General features: G+C 35.5%; 1 protein-coding gene across 3 annotated transcripts in view; it reads right to left on the reverse strand.

Annotated features, from left to right (window-relative positions):
• Window positions 1-24268, reverse strand: part of LRBA (LPS responsive beige-like anchor protein) — a gene marked incomplete at its 5' end in the record, with an annotated part of 425426 nt that overhangs the window by 258588 nt on the left and 142570 nt on the right. For all 3 annotated transcript variants that reach the window (XM_082482677.1, XM_082482676.1, XM_082482675.1), the window contains 2 exons: window positions 12245-12353; window positions 23735-23799. In XM_082482677.1, coding sequence (XP_082338803.1) covers window positions 12245-12353; window positions 23735-23799 — 174 coding nt within the window. The remainder of the gene's footprint in view (window positions 1-12244; window positions 12354-23734; window positions 23800-24268) is intronic.

A 24268-nucleotide genomic window follows, 5' to 3' on the forward strand; every position in this document is an offset into this window, starting at 1 on the left:
ACACCCATTTAGCAATCAGATGCATATTTCATCCTTAATGAAAGCCTGAAAGGAAGAGTTCACTTTATTCTGGATGCAGGTATCAAAGCGGATCTCACAAAGCAACATAGGCGCATCATCTAAGGGTCTTTTTCACATTAAGAATCCTATTAGAAGGAAAACAGTAAAAGGTAATTGAATTTCCCTCAGTTATCTTCATCTCTGTCAGCTCCTGCTACAATAACTTACTCTCCAGAGCAGAGATAACTCAATTCTGTCCAGCAAGCATATGTTATGAATCTCCAAAGCAAACTTGTCTAAATCATTCTGGTCTTCTATCAAGGTTGGCTGTGGATATGAACTCTGACAGAAAGCAAACAAATTTATTTTTATCTTTTCAATAATTCACTTCCCTGGGCCTTGATGGAAGAATCTAAAGACATAAATGTTTCCACTAATTCTGGAATTATAAAGACTGGTTGAAAATATTTTATCTGGAACTTAACGCTGTTATAAACTGTTTGATTCACAATTCTGTTTTGGCAGAAACAAAAAAAGAGTGTTACAGCAGTTTCAAGTTTCTGTACGTATACAAAAACGAAAACTATCATCTCATGCTGAAATTGCCATTTTTTTCAGAATGTTTTTGACATGTGTATTTTCACCTTCAATGGGAATGTTAACTGTACAAATAGTAACAACAGAAGTATACTCTAACTTTTTATTTCATCAAAGCTCTTAAAACATCAGTAAGCATAAGCTCTCCACTTGTGAGCAAATTACTTTGATTTAAAAAGTCACATTTTAGGAAGGTATAATGACTTATCTAGACCACAAAAGAAAAGCAAAACATAAAGCAGCCAAAGGCAGGGTAAGTGACAAGAATCAGAAAAGCTACTTCTAGAAGGAGAGGATAGGAAATATTAGATAAGGTTCTGGTCAAACTAACACTAACCATACAGTTCCTGTCAGTTTGTGATCATTTCAGGTTGTTCAACACATATGTAAAAAAAAAAAAAAGTCTGAAGAATGAGTGAATAATGAAGTGACAAAGTTCATTGCTGATACTAAGCTTTTTGGAGTTGTATAATCATGAAGGAGCTGTGAGGAACTGTAGGGGGAGCTTGGAAGACTAAGTCATTGTGGTAATAAAACAGCACAGGAACTTCTGTGTAGAAAAAAGAAATGTAGGAAAGAATCTAATTTTAGATATAAAGTGATGGACTCTGAGTTAACCTTTATCTTCACTCCTTTTTGCCATAATGAAATGGTATTATCATTGACAGACCAGTGAAGCCAAAAGATAATAATCATGTAACAACAAAGAAATATATGCTGAATACAAGTAAAAATAAATTAGAGAAAGTTTACAACTGAGTAGACTATTGAAGTCCAATGTACCAGTTGGAATAGTGAGAATACACACCTTTGGGTACTCAGACCCTGAAGATCTTTTGTGACTTTGTCAGCACAAATATCAGAATTATTTTAATATAATGTCTTTCTCAGTTAGATCAAACCAACTCACAATAAAGCACATAGGAGAGACACGTACTGTCACCAGTGTTTTTTCTTCAGAGCTGAACAACACCTAACACTGTTGTTAAAAAGGTACGGAAGTAAAGCAAATTATCTTTACATAGGAATTTTAGAAGAAAATTTCCAATCAAGCACGATATCTGCTTTGTTAATGCTAGAAATTTACACTCTGCATACACCATATTACTTCAGTCAAGGGTATTTTAGAATCACTGCCTGGCACGAGCTACCATAAAAATCAGTACATGAATAATAAACAAGGTAAACACTACTGATTTATTTTTCATGAATAGGTGAGAACAACAACATTTCTGATGGGAACATCTAATTTGAAGCAAGAAATTTCTTAGCTATCTAGCTTAGTTTTCGTATTACGAGCATAAAAAGATGCAGCAAAACATGGAAAATGTTTTTATAAACAATGCAAAAACTGTATAAAAAGATACAATATTAGGGCTTCAAAGAAAACGTATGGCATCCATCAAAAGGCTTTTTAAAAGACAAAAAAAAAGCTGGAAAGGTTAAACGGCAGAGAAAGAACGCGGTAAGAAAATGGCATTCTTCAAGAAGTCTGTTCAAAGAAGGAAAACAGAAAGTATGTCAACTACGGCACATTAGTTTTAAAAACAGAATTAAGCAGGCCAAAAGAGTTTGAGGAACACTTGCATAAAAACAGAATTAAGCAGGCCAAAAGAGTTTGAGGAACACTTGCATAAAGGCATAAAAGATAGTAATAAACTATTTTTCAAATAAATCAGGAGCAGTAAGCCTGTTAAGGCATCTCTGTAGACCAAATAGAAGATCAAAGGATAAAAAAAAGCTCTTAGAACACAAGACCACCACAGAGAAGTGCTAGCAGAGAAGTTATAAAAGAAAACTGACAAGTGACCAAGGGCTAGGACCAGACAATATTCACTCAGGTGATCTAGAAGAACTCAGGGATGAATGCAGTTGAGCCATTAGCTACAGCGTTCTTGTTCAAACTGCCTCAGTGCCAGGAGAATGAAATAAGCCAAATGGACTCTGGAGGACAGCAGGGAATTACATGGCAGTAAGTCTGAAATTTATAAAAGGCAAACTGGTAGCTGTGTTTAGAGCAAAAAGCAAACAACGGAATAAACACACTGGCAAGAGTCATCATTGCTTTTGTAAAGGGAAGTCATGCTTCATTAGATTTCTTTCAACAAGCCACTGGAGACACAGACAAGAAAGATGCAGTTCAGAAACTCCACCGTTTGAATGCCAAAAAGATATTTAAAGAAAGGCAAGATGAGATAACGCATATAAGAACATCTTTATGTTGATACAGATTGATTAAAACAAAGGAAACAGGTTTAAAAAAAGAACAGCTAGTCTTCAAAGTGGAGACAAATCACCAACTGAATTCCATTGTGATATTAAATGCATTTAGAAATGACTGGACAGTTGAAAAGGTGTCAAATCTTGCTGATACCTCTAAGTCAAGGTAGTAAAAACAACAATCAAACATGAAAAATGCTAATACAGTGACTGGGACGTAAAACAGGTGAAATTCATACAGAGAACTGGAAGTCTTTGTCCAAATTGTGATCCCTGCCACCTGGGTAGAACCAAGGAAGCACCCCTACGTAATTGCACTGCACCCCTATATAATTGCACGGCTCTTATGCTTGTCCCTAGGCCTGTACTATTCAACTCTGTTAGAAAGAGAAGTTTGATGGGCTTTTGGTCTAATGCAGTACAGATGCTCTTGAGTTTCAGAAAACTATTAATCTGTGAAACAAAAGAACGTTATTAATGTAGATGAATTTAAAAGGGCATGCAATTTCCCAGTGGATTGTGTTAACATCCTAAATCATTTTGGATTTTGAATGCTCTAAACAAAGTTCTAGCTATTCAAGTTTAATGCCAAATCATCTCCTATCCCAGAAGCCTGCAGGACATTCATATTTCTGTACTTGTGTTCCTAACACATGACCACCTAGAAGTAACTCATTAAGTCATTGCTCTGGAAGAGATATTCTACAATATAGATTATTATACTTTAGTCACTTCTTACTGTGTATAATTTTACTTTAACAGTTACTCTTTCAAAGAAGTTAAGTTACAAGTTTTAAACTTAGAATAAAAAGAAAAAAGAACGAACAGAAACCGACCCTAATAAAGCATTGTTTGGACATTACCTTATTTATGTTGATGAATCTTGTAAGCATGCACTAATTGTGGTATTTAGCTAGCTAGTGACCTAAATAATGAAAAAACAACAAAAAACAAACAAAACACCCTCAAAAAAAAACAACCCCAAACAAAACCAACCCATTCTGTTAGCCTTACAATTATGGATTTCACACCAAAAAAAAAAAAGTCAAGATGCACTGCCACAGCAAAAGATAAGTTCAAAAAAGAATGTCTGTTCCCAGTCTAGAAGAAGATAGATCACAGCAGAAGCATATGACACTGCTCTCCTTTCTTCTAATTACCCCATTTTCTTCATGCCTATGCTGTTTCAATTCAGACATTAAAGTAGCAGGGCAAAATTATAAAACGTAAGTGGTTACAGGAATTGAGTCTTGGGCTCCTTCTGGCAGAGGTATTTTTAGGTCTCCAGGGTCTACAAATGCTAAAAATAACAAGAATTCCAGAGCACGTTCTGCCAAGACTTCCAAAGCCATGGACAGCAGATTAATTAAGATCATTGATAATCTCTAGTGAAAATAATCAGATGTAACAGTACTTACAAGGGGGGATAAAAAGTTTTTAAAACAAAGGAGTTTATCATTCATAGGAAGTGAAAAATAAGTAGATGTGTTAAATACATAAAACAAGAAAAAAAGGGCCATAAAAATTTAAAATCTTATATAGCTAATATTGTAACAGACTGTGCAGAAGACTCATACGTTCCTGGATTTTTTTTCAAATTACACTTAGCATCTAAATGAAACATAGCATGTATTATAAAATGTGGAAGAGTCTCAACAAGATACTGCTAAACAATAAGTATTAATTACAAAGCAATAAACTTCATTAGCATCAGAAAAAAAAATAGTTTTTAAAAATGAAATAGTTACAGTTATGAATCTATTTCATTTCCATATTCAATATGATTTGAAAACTCCAGTAATACGTTGATACTTATTAGATTTAATTCTTCACACAGTTTGTCTTATAATTTGCAAAGAATGTTATCCAAAAATGGTAATGGAGATAACATTCAGAAAAGTCTATTGGCTTTCTTCAGAAAAGTCTATAGGAGAGAGCAGCTCTAAACTAAATTTTCTTTCAAGCTGCTTCAGAAACAGTATTATTATACCTTTGATAGCTCTTAGACATATTTGTGTAATGTATTTTGATTTAAAATTGAGATATAACAAAAAAAAAAAAGGTATCTCAGCATTCCAGTGCAAGTTTTCATTTCTTCTCCTTCCATTGCTTATTAAAGCATAGTGAAAGAGAAACCACAATTTTTCACTCCTCCTTTCATAATCAGACAATGCTTTACCCAAACACTTCCCAAAGCACAATGAAAATGTTATACCTTTCAAACCAAAAAAGAACTACTCATTTCAGTATCCTTTGACTCACATAAGACAATGAATCCTAAAAATTGTCACCTCAGGAATATGAGAAATTTAATTTTCTCGTTTGGGATTTGTCAACATATTGCACCAGAAAAAAAAAATGGTTAATCCTCTAATGGAAAAAAAATATATCCTTCCATGCTTAGCACTCTGTTGAAGAATTTATAATCCTTCAAAAAAACCCGTGTTTAGAAATGAAAGTAAAACTTTTTCTTCCTTCTACCGACAGATGGTGCTATAATGCCTAACCTGCCCAATGCAAAGGACAGAGTTTATTAAAAAAAATCAAAATTTGGGAGAGAGTTAAGCCCATTCATAATGAAACATGTAAAGCCTCATTTTTCCATGAGGGTACATCTGACTTCCGTTTTGCCACATTACATCTTTGCAATCTTTTGGACTATAACTTTTGGTTACATTACTACAGGACGCCTACAACTTGCGCTATCCATTATCTTCATATGTTCTGTAAAGATTCATTGCTGATAACCCACACTACTAGACAGAATACCCATTGAAAGCACTCCAAAATATTTTGTTCTAATAAATAAGGTCATTGCCATTAAGTGTGTTGAATAACACTTCGTATAAAAGAACGCTGTAAGAGCCACAGAAAGATTATTTGACGCATGAGTTCTATAACAAAGCAGCTTTTATTAAAAACACTGGAAAATTATATGGAGAATAGGGACCCAGTCAAGGATTAAAACTTACTTTCCTGTAATAACTGTTTGTTACATATAGAAATAACAATCATCTACAGAAATTACAAAGACCAAATACCTTTTCATAATTCTTTCAATGGCTCTCAAACATTCTCTTTGACTTACCGGTATTCTGCCACAATCGATTTGCAGTACTTTTTAGTTACTTCCTCTGATACAAATAACATCTTCTAACATTTAATGCTTAATACACCAAAGAGGAAAAGGTGCAGAATAAACAAGATTATCAATCAATGTTACCACAGAATTTTGTTTTGTGCCGAGGAAACAAAAAGCAAATAGCTACACCCAAGTCACTATTGGAACGCTTGCCTAGTCTTGTGTCTTATCTCTGTCAAGGCAATACTTGTATTAACATTAAGATTCATTTCTCAGCATGAGCCATGAAGTAAAACACTCAGTTTATTACACACAGCCTATAAATTGATACTGAATAAGAATTAAAACTGTAAGGAAGTCCAAGTCTTCCGCATGAAAAAACATAACTGAACAGAAAAGGGCAACAAATTTTACAGCAGCTGGAAATGCTAGATTTAATTATAGAAAAGAAATCATGCAGAGAAGTTAGCTGCCTAGCATGATTTATAACAAATGCAAAGTCATGTGAAATTCTCAGTTAATCAACAGAAACAGCCAATAACAAGAATGCCAGCACTTTATATTTCTACAGAAGATGAGAATTTGAAAAAAAAAGACCAAAAATTCAAGGGAAGAACACCACACTGTTTTAAAAAAGACACTTTGAAGAGGCAGGTTAGTTTGTAAATTACAGCAGCAAGTACATTTTACTGAAAAAATTAACAAAGTGTCTGTTTTCATCACAGACTCAGAATAATTAATCCTTGCCCATCCATTCTAGAAAGTTTTCTGGAAATTAATGTGTTGCACTGTCTCTTGCTCCTCTACACACACTCAAGATGTGCAACATTACGAATGGCTCTGTATAGTACCTTTTGCCCCCATTTTCCTATTCCTCCATGTGAATCCTACAGGCAAAACACCCTCACGTCACTGAAGAATATTCATCAAAAACACTTTGCACAAGCACTGAGATATGGGATCACATATTTTGGTCAAAATCCAGTACTGCCATCCAACAGCAAACTACACCTTCACTAGAAAGATGAAACACTGTGATGCTGGAACAGACCAGGCCTAAAACACTTGCAGGTTTACATATTTAGAATTCTATAAATATGTATATTCACACAGAAATACATGAAGAGATTTATATAAGACAGGATGCATATCCAAGGCAAGAGGCACTCCTGTCATAAATTATAAAATAAAGTCAATTAGAGTACAAAATTCCCTCCCCCTCCTCACACCAAATCCAATTATTCTCGTAGGCCCGACTCTGCAGCAGTCTGCACACATAATCTAAGACACAGTGCGAATCACCACATATTTCAAGGTCATTTCTAGAAAGCAGTCTAGGTGGTAGCATGAAACCGGTTGTTGGAATTCAGGCATAAAGAGGTTCCTCTTCAGGATTTTCAGCTCTATCAAACGCTCAGGGAGCAATTTTGAAAAATGCTTACGAGACCTGTGCATAGAAATCCTAGGGACACGAGACAAAATTTAAGGTTGTAAGGGTTATAAGTTCTGTTAGGAATGCTCACATTTCCACATTCACTGTAAAAACGTGTGCTTCACTGACACCTCACTAGAGAAATGAGTGGAATATTGCTTCATCAGGCTTCTTTGAAGCTTAATCACATTGTAAAAATGGGTGAGTACGTCTTGGGTCTCCCTGCGACCTCCCCATATGTCTATATTCAGAGACGTAACTACTTATAGAGATAGCAGTGAAAACATAAGCGAAGAAAAGATTGGGGGAAAAGAAAAAAAGAAATAAAAAAGTCGACCTTTGTATTCAGCCATACAACAACCTCTCACAACCAATCCTTCATCTCTAATGCAAATTTTTTTCCTGTCTTTTTTACAATACCAGCTAAGAAGAAAGACAGCATAAGTGGCTTGCTCATAATTTGTTATGTTACTTATATCATCTCCTATTAAAAAAAGAAGTGGCCAGACACCGAAGAGAAAGACTTTTTGTCTTTGTCCAGGCTGCTGAGTTGTAAGGTAGAGCTCTCTAGAGAAGGTGGGAGACTGCATCTTCTGCGAGGGAAGCTGAGCACCTCCAGTTTGAAGAAGCTTCTGGAGTGCAGGATTGCAGAGGCAAAGCAGGGGTCTGCAATTCAAATGCAGACAAAGACTCCTGACAACAAGGAAAAAACAGAAAAATAGCCAAGCTGAGATGACAGATGCCCTTCTTGCCACCAGACACAGAAGAAGGGGATGTGCAGATTTTGCTACTGTTCAAGACTCTTAATTTGAAGTTTCTGAGAGAGAATTGCTTTGAGAAGACATAGGGAGGAGAGAAGATTTCTTTCCAAGTCCTTTTAATTTAAATCTATCTCACCCAGGGACTCAGAGTTTCCTGCATATTGAAAGTTCCAGCACAAACCGGAACAGTATGCAAAAAAAGCCCACCCCTGCTTTAGAGTCTCTTCCAATGCTTTTGGTCATCCTACTTTATGGAAAGGGTATACACTTTCTTCTCAATATTCTGATCAACGCAGGGTCCCGCTACATGGAGACATAGCAAAGAAAGGCCCAATCAGACCTTATACAGCAAAGTGAATACGTGCCACATTTGCTGCTGCTTCTCTCCCTCCTGGCTGTGAAACAATCGATAGGTGAACACTTCTCAATCTGTTTCTGGAAGGAAAAGACCTGTCCTTTATTTGCAATAAATTAAGAAACAAATAGGAGTGGTACCTTCCCTTCTGCACTCTGTGAAACTTTTAAAATGTCAAATGACAAATACTTTCTTGCATCACATTTCTAAAGCGCAGTTGTTCAGCACAGCAGTGTCTCACCTAGGTTCTTTGTTCCTCTTAAAATGACCAGCTTTATCCCATGTATAACCAAATACTATACAATAGTATGTAACTAGAGAACTTTGTTATGAAGCTTGTGTAAATTTCCCGTTGCTTTCTCCTGCCTCTATGTGCCCCAAATACCAGACTTCAGCTTTAAATGACAAGATATATTGCCTTTCAATTTTAAAATTACCCTTGCCTTTCAAAAAAAAAAAAAAAAACAAAAAACAAAAAACAAACTATCACCATGGTGTAAACCTGTCCAAAATCTGACACACATATTGCAAGGTTCATCTTTGTAATGACTTTTAGAAATGGGAGAATTAAAAACAGGTAGCAGTAAACATGTTACAGGTCTTTCGAAAGAAATTTGGGGGTTGGATTTTTGCTGATCTAATGTTATAATGGAATATTTCATATGTGATCTGAAACACCAGAAATGCAAGTCTGAATAAAAATGAAAAACGGGTAATGGTTCTTGTGGAATTTCTCATTTGCCTCTGGATCTTTATACTTCACTCAACCAGCCTCATCTCCTTTCTCTCCATAGCTCAGGTGGCAAAGCTTGCTTCTGATTTGAACCACGCCAGCTCATCCCAACCATTTTTTAAAAAATGTTGCAGCTTTGCAACTAGAACTTACCACAATCACAAAATGCTTTTAAAGGTGATCAAAACCACATTTGCATATACCATTCTTCAGGGCTAAATGTTATAGGATCACACTATTTACCAAGAAAATGTTTAATCTTTTCATTGTACACAGGATCTGCTTGCTTTCTTCAACTGTCACAGCAGGGAAATTCCTTGTCTTAGGACATTATTGGTGCAAAATATTTACATCAAATTTTAAAATTGGAAAAAATTGGAAAAATTCACAGCAGAAAAATCACAACACTATTTATTAAAGACATGACCCCTGGTTACAGAAGTCTCTGAGATCTCTATAGAAGATCTCTATAGAAGATCTCTATAAGATAAGAAAGAATTTATGAAAGTATAGCCTATCTGCTTCCTTGTAAAATCACTCTTTTCCAGACATACGCCATGGCAGATGGGATATTGTATTCAATGGACTGACCACACAGAGCCTCTCATGACTGGAAGAATACCATCTTCTTTCCAACTCATTTCTTAAGAACAGATGGAAGACAAAGCAGCGATTCAAGGGAACAGGTGCATGTAGGTGACCAAACCACACCAGTCAGGCTAGCAAAAGAATCTTTAGCTTAGTGCTCATCATCTGCTACTCTGCTTCCTTACAGCTCCTCAATTTGGAGAAATGAACCAGATCAAAGGCTGTATGAATTGTTTTGAAAGTCTCTTTTCTCTTATTTGCAAGTCCTTCCTGTCACATGCCTGTAAGTGTGTCACGACAGGAGTGTTAGGACCAAAACACAGGTATCAACATCCACACCCATTCATACAATGAGAACACACCTAACAATTGCAATACACAGCCCATCAACAGATCTCTTCCCATCAAGTGATGGAATGGCTCCAGTCTAGTCAGGTGACAGATCCATTTCTGGGCACATGACAGAAGAATGGCAAGTTTTCGACAGCCCTGAGCACTGCTTTAAAAGGCTACAAGGAACACTATGGCTAAAAAGTACCATTGTGCTAAAAAAAGTCAAGCACACTTGACAGGACATGTGAAAACCAGACCATACCATGGATGGATGGAACACTACACACGAGTTTCTGATTGTTGATGTGATACCCGCAGATTCAAATGAATGTGACTAACGGTTCCCCCTTCCACAAAAGAAACATACTACTGAAGTCTGCCACAGACATCAGTAAGGCTAACTTCATGAGACACCAGGTTTGTTATTTAAACATTTGGTAAAATTTGATAGTTGTATATCCTCGATATGCACACTTGCAGAAGTGATGCTAGATCTAAGTTTTTCCAACACAATAACAAGCCTAAACTTGATAAACAGAGTGCTGCTATTTCAGTACATTCATTTCTGTTTAACTTCAACCTGATGAGTTAAACCTCTTGAGCCATCAGACTGAGATAGCACAGATTCAGAACAGCATCAACTTAAAAAAGTATCAGCCAACTCTTATCCTAGAGAGTTGTCACAGCAAAACTCAGAGCTATATTAAAAATGTAAGGTGATGCCCAGTGTAAATTTCTTCCAGACATCATAAAAAGGTGTCTTGAGTCTTGAAATAAGGCTAAGGTGAAGTTGTCACTGAACAACTGTATTCATCGACAGCCCGTATTTACATGACAGAACCCTTCACACAGGTTTCTCACATACACACACACCTTTGTGAATAGTTTGCATCTGAAGAAAAAAGTGGGGTGTTCATCTAATCAATAATGCCATGTCATGCATGGAGCTTCTGCATAAATCCAGAGCAAAAGATGTCAGGCACGTCCCGCTCCAATGATTATCAGGCAACAAAGTAAAAAGATGCACTTTTCATCTCCACAGGACTGTCGCCAAACCCTTCATGTAATAAATGAAACATGCCTGCTATTTCACCATTGCAAAATGGTACTGTAGATATCTTACAACATCTCTGTTTGCAGGAGGGGGGAACTAGCTCTAGATGAAGTGCAGATATGTTATTAAACAACGCACAGCTTGAATCCTGAGGCCAACACAGATGACCTTTAGAACATAAGCACTGCCTAAGACAAATATGCTTTCATCTTTGGGGAGTATTTTTTCAAGTAAAGATTTAAGAGAGAAACAGTTTAGAAATAAGTTAAGCACAAATGTGCCTTCAATCTCTTAATGCTTCATTTTAAAAACAAAACCACAAGTAATATCACATGTCAGAAGAAAGACTAAGTACTCTTTAAGCAGAATATTAGTGAATTTAGTGAGATTTAGCTTCATTTTTATTTAAACAACCCAATAATTAAAGAACAGAGGAATACATGATGTAACCAAGATCCAAAATTGGAGGTATGACTAAAGCGATTCAGAAAAAAGGCTTGTATTTTTACTGCAAGTCTGTAAAAACAAAGACCATTATTTCACTTTAGAATCCCTTAAGTGGGATGAAAATACAAGAACATAACAAAACCACATTGAGGCATGTAAAACATAAGGAAAATGGTTTTAGAGGTGGATTAAGTGAAATAGCAAATGATAAAAAAAGAAAAAGTAATCTCTCGTATTGCACGTAACAGGCTCTTATCATTTATCTTCAGTAAGGTGTTTTTTTAAGAGTTATAGCTTGACTGTGACACTAAGCACCTTTAACACATACAGTGATATTTGCTTCATGGAAAAGAAAAAAAAGAAAAATTTTATCATATTGGTATGATAAAATTCCTTCTCCCACCAACTATGGCTCACAGATTCTGAGAAGTTCTGAGCTGCTCTGCACAGTCTGGTTTTCCATCAAAGCTAGTGGCAAACTATCAAAACACCCTACAACTGCGAAGCACCTTTCAGGATGGAACCTCCTGTGCCTGAAAAGTCTGTATCACACATCGGAATCCTCAAACACAGTGGGCTTGTTATGTTTTGGTGTTTTGTTTTGGTTTTTTTTTTTTTAAAAAAAAAGATTTCATTTCTTACCTCAAATTCAGCATGGCGGTTAATATCCTCTGCTCTCTGTCTGCTCAAGATAAATTCTGCTTCATTCGCCACTCTTACCAAATGGTCCTTCATGGTTTGACTCAGCAACCTGAGGACAGAGAATATTCAAGAACTGCCTTGAGAGAATGAAGTCCTAAAATAAAAATCTGTAAATACAGTACATATACAAATATTTTGAGCTCTGTTCCATAAATGACTTTATTGTGTTAAGAAAATGGTATAAATAAGGTTGAAGGGTAATTTTCTGGCAACTAGTAAAACTGTATTTCAATAGTAAACCAAACTAAGTATTAAACAGAATGTAAACACTCTAGACAGTCATTTGTTTTACCTGAAATATAGATATGTAAGACAATCTTTCACATACACACAACGCAAGAAAAGTAAGCGGTTTATGCATATAAACATCCACAGTGAAAGCCCTAATGTAATTGATGTAAAGTCTAAATAAAAAATTGTGAATTGCACTGCAGTATAATTTTTTCTCCAAGTGTAAAATTGGAATTTTATGGTAAGTATACATTTCAGTAATATTTTCAGGATTATAAAACATCCTCAGTCTCACAAATGAAATGCTAAGATATACATTGTTCCAGGTTATGTACAGAATAAAGCTGTAATTCAATCTGAGATTTCTGAGGCCTTCATAAACCCTGAGTTTATGAATGGCAGCAGAGCTGACAGATTGAATTACAACCCAATTATTCTGTGAGTTCACATATTGTTACTAACAACATTTCCTTTTTAATTAGTTACATTGGGATTCATAAAGTTAAAACTGGCTATACAGGAGCCACACTGTTTTAGAATGCGCACATTTCCACAGGATCATTCAAAGATACACCAGATAAATCCATTACATGCTCTACTGGTTAGTTTTTCAAAATATCTGTTATTAAAGCCTTTTTTTTTTTTTTTTTTTTTTAAGGTTTTCAGTTGCTAATATAGAAAAGAGTAGTAGAACATGAAATCACTTGTTTGCCTTGCACATATAAGCTAAAGTATATTTCAATGAGCTCACCAAGTCTAGTGAAACCCTTTCTTTACAAAGACAGGATTTATTATGCAGGATGTCTTCTAATTTATACAACGTTAACTTTATCCCCTCGAACTTCTTTATCTGAACTAAGGTTCCACCTGCCTTTATCTGTATATTTGCTAGTATGATCAGCAGCATGCTGTTGTCTCTTTTCCTACGCTATTCACAATTCCACACTCGCAGTAAGCTTGCAGGTCACAAGCCTACTCCAATGAGAAGCAATCCAGAGGCAGAACAAGACCTGAAGCTCATTGTTCATTGCCTCTCTCACTACAAGGCTAGGAAAACTGCAGCACAACAGCTAAATGAGGCCATGCGATCACAAACCAGTTCAGTCAGTGGATTACTGTCTTCCCACGGATGAAATCTTAAAAAAAAGAAATACGCACAATTCATTATTTGAAGCGTGACTTCACCTTCTGTTTGAGGAAACTTGTATAGAAGCCACTGTTTTAGAAGCACATTATAAATTTTTTTCATTTTTTCTATTTTTAGTCAGTTTCAGAATGGAAGTAGCTGTTGGTCAATTGTTGGTCATACAATTTGGACAATTTATCTGCATGCATTAGTGACAAACTTACTTTCAAAAACTTGCAGAACCAACATTGCTGCAATGATATAACTTCAATTTCATAATTTTTCATGGCTTCAAAAATGGGGAAAATAAACTATTTAAGAAGGCATTGCTCAATACACTGAAAAAAACCCAAACCGTCTGTCTCTAACAATTCACCATAACGTTCAGCTAAAAATAAATCTCTATTAATAAACCAGCAACAAGAAACTCTGCACAACCAATTTCATAGCCTGGGCAGATTCCAAGCATTTGATTCCCCTCGTTCTCCAAGATCCTGTGGCACATTCAAATCTGTCACATAAGCATTTAAATAAACACTTTTTTATTAAACTAAGAACTGTCTAAAAAAAATGAGGATCATAAATACTCATGTATTATGATATCACGTATTACGATTTACATTTCACACAGCTGGACAGTATCCCATTATTTTCATTGAGTTTGTCAATACCAATACCTTCTGCTAACCTGATCAGACTTTGAAAAATACTAGTTATACTCCAACAGGTCTGCTTTTAACCTAACGCTATTTATCTTTTAGAAGTCCAAGTTTTTTCATCTTTTCAAGAAAGCACCCTATATAGTAATTGTTTTTAACGATGTACAACATGGATTTTCCTTTTTATCTACTAAACGTAACCAGTAAGCAGCCCAGTACATGACTGGCTGTACACTGGCACTTACTATGCATTTGCAGAGATGATGGACGTGTTCCAAACAAAGCAAAGAGCTACATTCCCTCACATAGGAACAACATTCTCAAAACAGACTAGAAGTGTACCTAGTGAAAACAAACAGCTTTTGAGTAACAGAAAGAGCTTGGTCTCCTATGGACCAGTTGTCACTTTTGTCACCCCCACCTCTCCTTACTAATCCCACACACTCTCCTCATTTTCTCTATGATATTCCATACAGGTCTAGGCAAAAAATTTACACATGACTTTGCAGATAAAACCTAGTCAAATTTGTCATTTTGGCAACCAAAAATTCTTATGGCAAACAGCTAAGGAATTGTGCAAGCTTAGCATAAGCACCTACTGGTAACTTTTCTTGAAAACAAGCTGTTTTCAGAAAAAGGTAAAATCTTTGTATCATTAGGTATCGATTATTATACAGTTACTTCCCTACTTGCAAACTGCCAAATTCAGCAACTAAAGGTCTTCAGGAGGTGAGGATAAAAATTATTTACTAGTACAAATGAAGCCCGTATGAAATAATTTACTGCTTTATACCATATGACAGCTGTGTTCATTATTTACGTTCAAGAACTTCAAATTTTAATCTTTCTTTTCAGTCACCTTTTCCAAATGCTGCATATGCTTAGATTAAGTTTCTTCTAATAAGCAGTTCAAGCTGTATCATTATCTAAGTCAGTTTGGATTTTCTTTATGAGAACAGTATCCACATACATAGAATATCACCCAGATTTCTATTTTGAATGTACCTCTTTAAGTGTGGAACTTAGCAAACTAAACATATATCTATACATAAATGGAACGATGGCATGATATACCAGAGAAGTCTATAGCCATCATTAAAAATCAAAGACAAATACAAGCTCTCAGCATCTCTATAAATGAACACACCTCTAAAATTAATCTAAAATTAAGTTTTAATCACCTACTTCTAAACACTAACTTTGGGAACTTTGGCAGCTGCTACTTTTCTATTTGAGGCGAACAAAACGTTGAACAGAAATTTGTTAAGTGTAGCTCACTGCTTGCAATAGAAACAGCTGTTTCCAGCTGAGCAGACCACTGCTGAAGCAAGGACAAGAATCTGACTCTTGCAAAAGTATTAGTTCAACTGCAAGCTACATATAGCACATTTTGTACATATGTGAGTGGCTATAAACTGTATTAACTAGATCAGGTAACTTTATGAGAGACAAATGCTTTCTTCTAAAGAAAAAAATATACGTTTAGCAAAATCTGATTTTCCTCACTAAGATAGTAAGTACACTTCATGGATTTAAAGGGCCATATTGGTCTTTTCCGGTACCTGCCCTGGCCTCCTACACAGAATTGAACCTGCATGTTTTCCCCAATTGATTTCGCCTCTTGATCAAATCTGTACCTTCTGTTTGCGCTACAGCATAGCTTTCAGAAAGATGCCCCAAATTTTTTTTTTTAAGATTTGAAAATATTTTACATGTTCCCCTATACAGGAGTTTTATAATAAGATAATTAGTGTCAATAAAAATAATAAATAAAAAAAAAGGGAAAACAACCACTACCATTTCTTGTCTCCTTTTATCCTGTTTTTTATTCTAGCAACTAGATCATAGTAGTTCTTTTTCTGTTAAAATAAGTCTACCCATAGCATCTCTTTATAAATACTTTTTTTTCCACAGCAAAAGAACAGCTTTTCATTTCTTTGATTAAACAGATTAATTGAATTTCTTGTAGTTTTGAAGTATGCATACCCAAGCTGAAAGAAAAACTGAAGTCTAACGATTTCCTTCTTGCCTGTGCTTCATAATCTCTGTAGGCAGACCCATGGACCCCGTTTGCCTTATACTACTATCTCACATACCTGTTTATTTTTTCAGTAAACACCTAAATGTTGTAAAATGTGGTGATTTACACCCCTCTTTCCCTTCTGGTTTGGTTTTGTTTATGACAAGTTATTGACTTAAGATTTTTTCTGATCTGTGTGGATGGAGTACAGATGGACATGTTCTGTAGAAGTTAGACCATAACATCTATGGGAGTAAAGAGTCTGGGTATCAAGCCTACTCTTCTGCTTTCAATGCGCACCAGATTCAAGGTCTCAAACAGACTTTTCTTCCTTTGTCTTTCTGGACTGAAATATTTAAGAACATGTGATTAACTCTGAAAAGATGAACAGTCCAGTAAAAACAAGCAAGGGGATAGATCCCATGCTGGAAGTTAAATATATACTTGCATACTTTGCTGGGTCAGGAATGAAGTGCTAAACTACTGAGAGAAGGAGTTCCAGCCAAATACATGAGAGATTCTTATTGTTATGATGGAAGAGAAAACTACAAGACACAAAGCAAGAAATCCTCTTACTCTGATTTCTGGCTGCTGAATGCTCAGATGATCAAGCAAAAAGTCAAGTTTCTCCTCACAACAAGTAAAAAGAAGGTGGTACAAGAGGGAAAAAAATGGAAAAAAAAAAAAGTGCAAGCAAAGAAAGTGAGAGATGGATAAATTCTGGGTTAGTATTACTGATGTCCAACAATTATCAATTTTAGACAAAATATGGAAAAAGCTTTACAGGTGACATTTACAACAGCCATTTAGGCATAAATCTTTCATAAAGCACTACAGGGAGAGATTATGATGTTCCAGATGCTACCACAACAGAGAACTCTCAGATAGCCAAGAAAGAAGGATAAAGGTAAGCTTTCCTACTTGCACTCCTCATAAACCTAGCATACAAGAGATTCTCTTACTTCAAAAGGAGATTCGTTCTACATGAATACACTGTCTTTTATGGGATCTGACTGCTCAATGTGCTAAGTGTTGGAATTACTGCTGCAAGGAAGTTTTACAGTTGCTTTGTGCAACGCAGATACTTTACAGATACACTATTAAATCATCAAAAAATACAGACAAGTCCATAAGCTCCTAAAGACTGAAGTTTAAACACATTTACCCCCTTAAAACAGGAGGAAAAAAACCCAACCAACCAAACAAAAAAAAAAAAAAAACACAAAAACAAACCAAAATTATACAGCCTCACCAAAATGCTGACTTGGACATGTGATAGTATAAAATTTAACAGCATCCCAAAAGGACAGCTAGGAGGGGACATACCAATCCAACCTCTTCTATCTGAGACAGCCACTTAGGACATGTCAGAGCCTAGTGAAAACTGATATGAGGTTGTGTTCACATTCTGAGAGAGACTGCATGGTAGTACAACAGATGATTTCTGAAAATTTTCAATCAGATAGAAATAGTACAATACATGTATACACACAGAGTGCAGTATATCTCGTTACTCTCACGTGAATTTATTTTTTGAAAGCAGATAGTACTAAAAAATTCCTACCAAAAAAAAAAGCCCAAACATTTAATAATTCCCAGGCACTCAAAAGTGGGTTTTTATGATTTTGCTTTTTCATAGACACAGCAAATTAATGACATTCTCACAAGCAAAACCTACCTTTGTCACATACATGCCCTCCAAAGTTACTAGCATCTCCAGTAATAAAAGTTTACATTAATTTTTAATCATTAAGACAGTTCTCCCCAAAAAGCTTCTGCTTACTCATTAAGTTGCAGCAAAGATCGTATGTTTCCAGTTACGCAAAAATGATGCAATTTAAAACCATGCACAGATGATCAAACAAAACTCAGTGAAATAAAAAACGGTTTTAAAAATGGCTGTGCATGTCACACTATACCTTAGTGCACACACACGCACAAAAAAATCATGTAGTGTCAAGAACCCCACTTCAAGTCACTTATCCGTCTCTGAAACACATCCAGGCTACTATTTCTAATTTTTAGCACATTTAAAATGTTGTTTAAAGTCTGGCCTAATGATCTTCTGTACTTCAAATTCACACACATTAACAAAGCTGCTTCTGCTATGGTACCAAAACAATAACGCAAAAACTCAGAAAATAAATCACCCGATATCCCTCTTGCAAAACCTACCACTTAAACAGAATGGGTTGCTAAAAATAAAAAAAAAAAGCAAGGAAATGTGGAAAATACTTTTTTTCTTGTACAAATCAAGACTAAGGTGCAGGTTCTACGTTATCACAATCTCAGGGCAAGGAGGCTGCAACAAGGGGAGCAGACTGGTAGTAATCAGTTCTAGTTTGACAGTGACTACATTTATCATTTCTTTTCCTGAAATTTTTTGGCTCAGTTATGCACAAGGGGTAAGTCTGTCAGTTACCATCCATTTTTTTCATTAATAGCGGTATTTTTCTAACTATTTTCCATCATAATAGTTGCTCCTATGGCAACACATTCTCTAACATTCATTCCTTGAGAGGGACCGCACTAATGCAAGTGAAAGACAATTGAATGGGGCAGCCTACATCTGTCCCCTATTTTCTGTTAGGAAAGCGTGCAAGTAATTGGCCAACTACTTTGATTGCCAACTATTTCAATATTAAAAAATATTTGTATCTATGACCACTCAGAAGTAATACATACAATCTAAGAAAAGGAACAGCAGGTGACATACATTGGAATTTTCTTAGTACAGTTCCTTCTGAAAAAAATATGCTATGGAAATACAGATGATTACAGCATTCCAGTTTTTATACTACTGGATATTATGTGTTGGGAGAATAATACCAGTTACATCTGCTTATTTCTGGAGAGGTTTGGGGCTTTTTTTTTTGTTTGGTTTGTGGAATTTTTACTTCCTAAGGATATTAGATTTGCATGCTGTCTGCTTTCCTCCTTCTCCCAGTAACTTTTGAATTCATTGGATAATTCCAACAAAATTTTTTTAATAGAAGGCTAGAGTTTCTCAAAAATATTAATTTTATACAAGTTTTATATCCAACAGAGGACAAAAACCCATGCAAGCATCCTTTAAACAAAACAAAACAAACAAACAAAAAAAAGCAGCTGTTTTCAACCGCACTGAAAGCCATAATAGAAAAACCAATATAGGAGAATCTTCTGATATGGCAGGAGAATTTTGATTAGATTTCATTCCTCATTAGACAACAAAGAATCTAGCAATAAGAAAAAGCTACAAGAAAGAAAAACAAACTTCATTATTTCTGCTTCTCCTGGATACACTTGTGAATCCTTAAGTTTTGGGTTGTTTGTTTTGGTTAAGGATTTGAAAGGGCAAAGGCAAAGGAGAGAAAATAATACATGTATTCTGCTACTTTAAAGAGGCTACCTTTCAACCTAACTTTACGTGACAGTTTTTTAAAGCAATTGCTGTCTGAATATTCATTTACAGATGTATAAAAATACATGTATAGAACAGAGCACTTAATTCTTTGGATGACCAAGAAAACTATGTGTGAGAAAATTAAAATTAAACATCTTCAAGAGTCTCTTCAACTGAAAATCGGAAAGAATAATTGCTGCAGCATGCTTAGGAGACTGATCCCTCAACCCCTGCCATGCCAAACCCATTATCACCCCAAAGGGGATAATAACTGTCATGCCTAGTCTCAAGCTCGAGTATGTTTGTTAGTGCACTGACTGATACAGAAAACAAGGTCTAGCATAAGAGATGTTTCACACTAAAGTGTGCTAATGAATCAAAGAGACAGAAGAGAGTTTTAACTTTCACAGAGCAAAGGAGTTGTTTGCTAACTAGTCAAGTAAAGGAAATAAGAGTCTAACAAAAGACACATTTGTACACACAAGTAAAACAAAGCTGGTTTTTTTTTTTCAGTTCAGAAATAAATCCTGACCATCTCCTGCATAAGGAGGAAACATAATTAGTTTCAGGGTGAAAAAAAAGGAATCTGTCTGGACACCTTGGAAGTCTCCAAAGGAGAAGACCGGCTATGACAGTGAACCAAATCACACCTAAAGGATGGTTCTGGTGAACAAATTCCCTGATAAGTAAGCTCTTGGGTTGAGGTTCCAAAACAGTCTCTCCCTAAAGGGAGGACTCAAAGGTGAAAGGCACAAAGACTGAAATGTAGACTGATAGAAGTTCACCAGGCTAAGGAAAATGTTTTGCAATCTATACTTCTGCTGCACAGATGGCTCAGTGCAGAGAAGCAGTAGGTACAGGCACCTTTTTAACAAGGTTTCAAAGAGCATTAATAGTGTTCCCAGACATTACAATAATAGTGAACAATACTTATTCATTTTTATTAAAAACAGATTAATGTTCAATGTAGCAATGTACTGAAACTGACATTTCTCTTCACGCACAGAAAGGTTATTTTTCCAATACCTGCTCCTTTATCGTTTCACTTACGTTCTGTACATTACTGTTTTTCTACACAGTTTTGGTTTGGTTTTTTTGTTGTTGTTTTGGTGGGTTTTGTGTTTGTTTTTTGTTTGTTTGTTTGTTTTTGTTTTTTTTACTATGCTTGTAACCTGGCCTTCAAAAGACTTCAGTTGTGTATTTCAGTTTAAGTTAGGTTTACACTTCTGTATTTTCACATACTAGTCTCCTGTTCGCAGAATTTTTTCAGTCCAAGATTCAGAATTTCACTGGGCACAAACAAATCAATTCTGCCGTACATGTGCAGTGGACCTGATATATCTGGAAAGCCTGGAAGCAACTGTATGTGTAACACATTAGTTACTTGTGAACATGATGAAATTCAGACCAACACATTCCAAATGCAGCACACACACTGTAGATCTTATGAGTCCCAGAGGCAAACTTTCCGCACATATTTCTGTCCAGGGAATCCTAGCCAAAACATGGCAAGCCTAAACATAAAACTTTCAACTGCTGTGAGAGAGAGAGGTACATTCATACCTTTCACATAAAAGCAAAAAATACATTTGAAAGCAAGTATAAGAAGAGATTTAGATCTCTTCTTCTAGACCTTTCTCTCTTCTCAAAAGATTTTTCTGTTGTCCTATTTGCCTGATAAACAAAACCAGCAGAACACATTTCAAACTGGAATATCCTCTGGTATCGTTAGTCCAAAAAGTAAGTAATAACAACCCTGGTAGAGAAAGGTTATACGATGACCAAGACTTTCTCCACCAAGGCAGCAGACAATAGCAATTCTGTGATTCCACAAATTCTAGGCAGTTCTTCCAGACCTTACTTTTATTTTATTTATTCTAACACTCTGCATATTATGGTACCCCACAGACATCCTTCCTTACTTGCTGAAATCAGTTCTGTCCTTTGTACAACCACCTTGTCTTCTTTTCTTGAGTACTTACAGAAAGAATTGAAAAATTCATCTTTTATGATACAATTATGCAGTTTAAGCCCAAATCAGTATCATTCAGCTATTTTCATTTTTAAGTTTTAATTAAAAGATTTCAGCTTTTGGAGTTCTTAAAATGTTATGGCAAAAATGCATAAGACAATCACAAATCTAGTAAAACAAAAGGCCTGAAATGTTTTAGTGTAAGCATTAGTATATGTGTGAGAAAAATAACATGCAACCTGCATAAGGAGAAGAAAAGAGTTCTGGAATATAGTTCATGTCATATGAGGGTTAATAGTTTCATTTAGTGAATGCTGAAAAGCCACAAAGCACCGCAATGACCAATTCAGCAATAACTTTAAAGGCTCCTATAAACAGCAACGGAGGAAAATGGAGATAGATAAAAGGAGCTATTTTTAAGAAATTATTCCCCTCTGCTCCTCCCCATAATGAAAGTTATGTTACCAATTTTTTAAAAAACAACTCTGCTACGAGTCAGAAACAAAATGAAGTAACAATTACTTAGACATTTTCTGCTAACCAAAACCACACTTTTCAGTCTTTAAGGGATCATTTGTCCCCGAGACAACCACTCTAAGGCCAGACTGTAAGTTATTGATGTTGTTTATGGAGGTGGGGGAGTGATTCCATCTGTCTGTGATGGGCACTGCAGGTTTTAAAAGAAAATAGTCAATTCCAAACAGTTTACTGATAGAAAGCTCTCTGAAAGCTCGACCTGGACAAGCCGAATAAGTACTAGGTAACTGCTACTTACAACCCAGTCCCAGCAACTCATTTGTTCATGAGAATCATCTTACACAGATGAACCTTACATTGTGGTTTACATGTGTGTGGGATCTCTACGTTATCTATGCTAATAAAACATTAATCAAGGGCCAAATTTATAGCAGGCACTTTATAAGTAAGGTCAAGACAGGTCAGCTTCACATAATAGGAAACAACTACAGGCTAGATCTTAACACTGTAACTGAACACCCTTGTTACTTTACCTTGGCCCTTGGGATCAAGACTAGTAGCAAAATGTTTTTTCTGCCTCAGAATGGTGTTTCCCTCAGCATAAACTGAAATGCAACCATTAAAATGGTCGTTACGTATCTTGAGAACATCTACACATTTTGAAAGAAAAATCTAAAATAGCCATTTCCCCTACTCCTGCAATGACAAAAAGATATTTTTATAGCATTTTAGTTTATGTGATAAATTATTTTGTTTTAAATTCAGTAGCTGTCCTAATCCCGTAAAATTTATTTTCTATTGGGATTCTTATTAGCTCAAGTTGCTCACTAACAAAATTTAGATTTAGATTAATGGCATTTCTTATAACACTCCTTAGCTAACTCATTAAGACATCTTAAAAAAAAATCCTTTAGAAAAAGTAAATATTGCTCTTAGTCTGTTTCAACAATCGATTCCTAATGAAGAAAATATTGATGGTTCTGAACAGTCACTACAAGTCAAAGAGCATGGCCTCATCACCTGCTCTGTCATTTTCTATAAGTCCCAATAATATACATATATAGTTATGGATAGAACATTAAACTAATTGATAATATTAACAGATTAGGGCTTTTTTTTACCTTAAAGGGATTCTCTTCCTTTCCATTTTATGAGGTAGATAGGAAATAAATGAGCCAACTGGAATCTAATTTTTGAGACAGAGGCTTATCTTACAGTTCCTAGCTATAACGTCTTCCAAATATCAATTCCCTTCCTCAAGAGATTAGCTGAATACAAATTATAGTTTCAACGTTAACCAGTGCACAAGGACAGGAAGAAAGAAAATCCATGACACATCGATAAGTGAGATATTTAATGAAACTAAGAAGCATTCAGATTTTGCAAAATCCCATACTTGGTATTAGAATTGAACTAAAGTATTGAAGAATATGAAATCATGCTTGTAAAACTCAAAGAAAATGACTCAAAAAGGCAGAAGAAAAATTATTTTTAAAAAGTTTCAAGCCACACAGCTTCTTAAATGCTAAGGCAGAGGTGCTATCAAATATTGTGACTTACCTTCCTTCATTGACAAGCTCAATAAAGGCAAGGCCAGCATTCTTTTGTATAGAGTTCTGCCACTCCTGGGAAAAAAACGAGACAAAACTAGTTGTATAAAAGCAAAACTAAGAAAAAACATTTTCAGCTACAAAGTCATGCACTTTTTTTTAAATGTTAGCAACTTACACCACCATCACCAAAAATATAAAGCATTAATCGTATGCTAATCAGGAAGAAAACATTGCCAGCATAAAGAAACAGAACACCATCATTTACTCAAAGTCGTATTCTGTGGAGGGGGAGAAGAAAGTACAAAAACATCCCACAAACAACTGCATCATTTTCTTTTGCTATGTTATGCAATAATTCTCAACTTACTCTGGTTCACTGATGCTTTTTGACTTATTGAACCTTGATAATGCTAGAAAAACTCTTTCATGTTAAAGTAAGACTTGTTATTTAGACAAAAATTTCTTATAGCTTAAAGTCTAGTTAGTTAACATATGTGCCTGTAATAAACTTCACCTCAGCATCACATAGCCACCTCTACTC

The sequence above is a fragment of the Vanellus vanellus genome (assembly GCF_965231255.1).
Source record: "Vanellus vanellus genome assembly, chromosome: 4".
NCBI lineage: Eukaryota > Metazoa > Chordata > Aves > Charadriiformes > Charadriidae > Vanellus > Vanellus vanellus.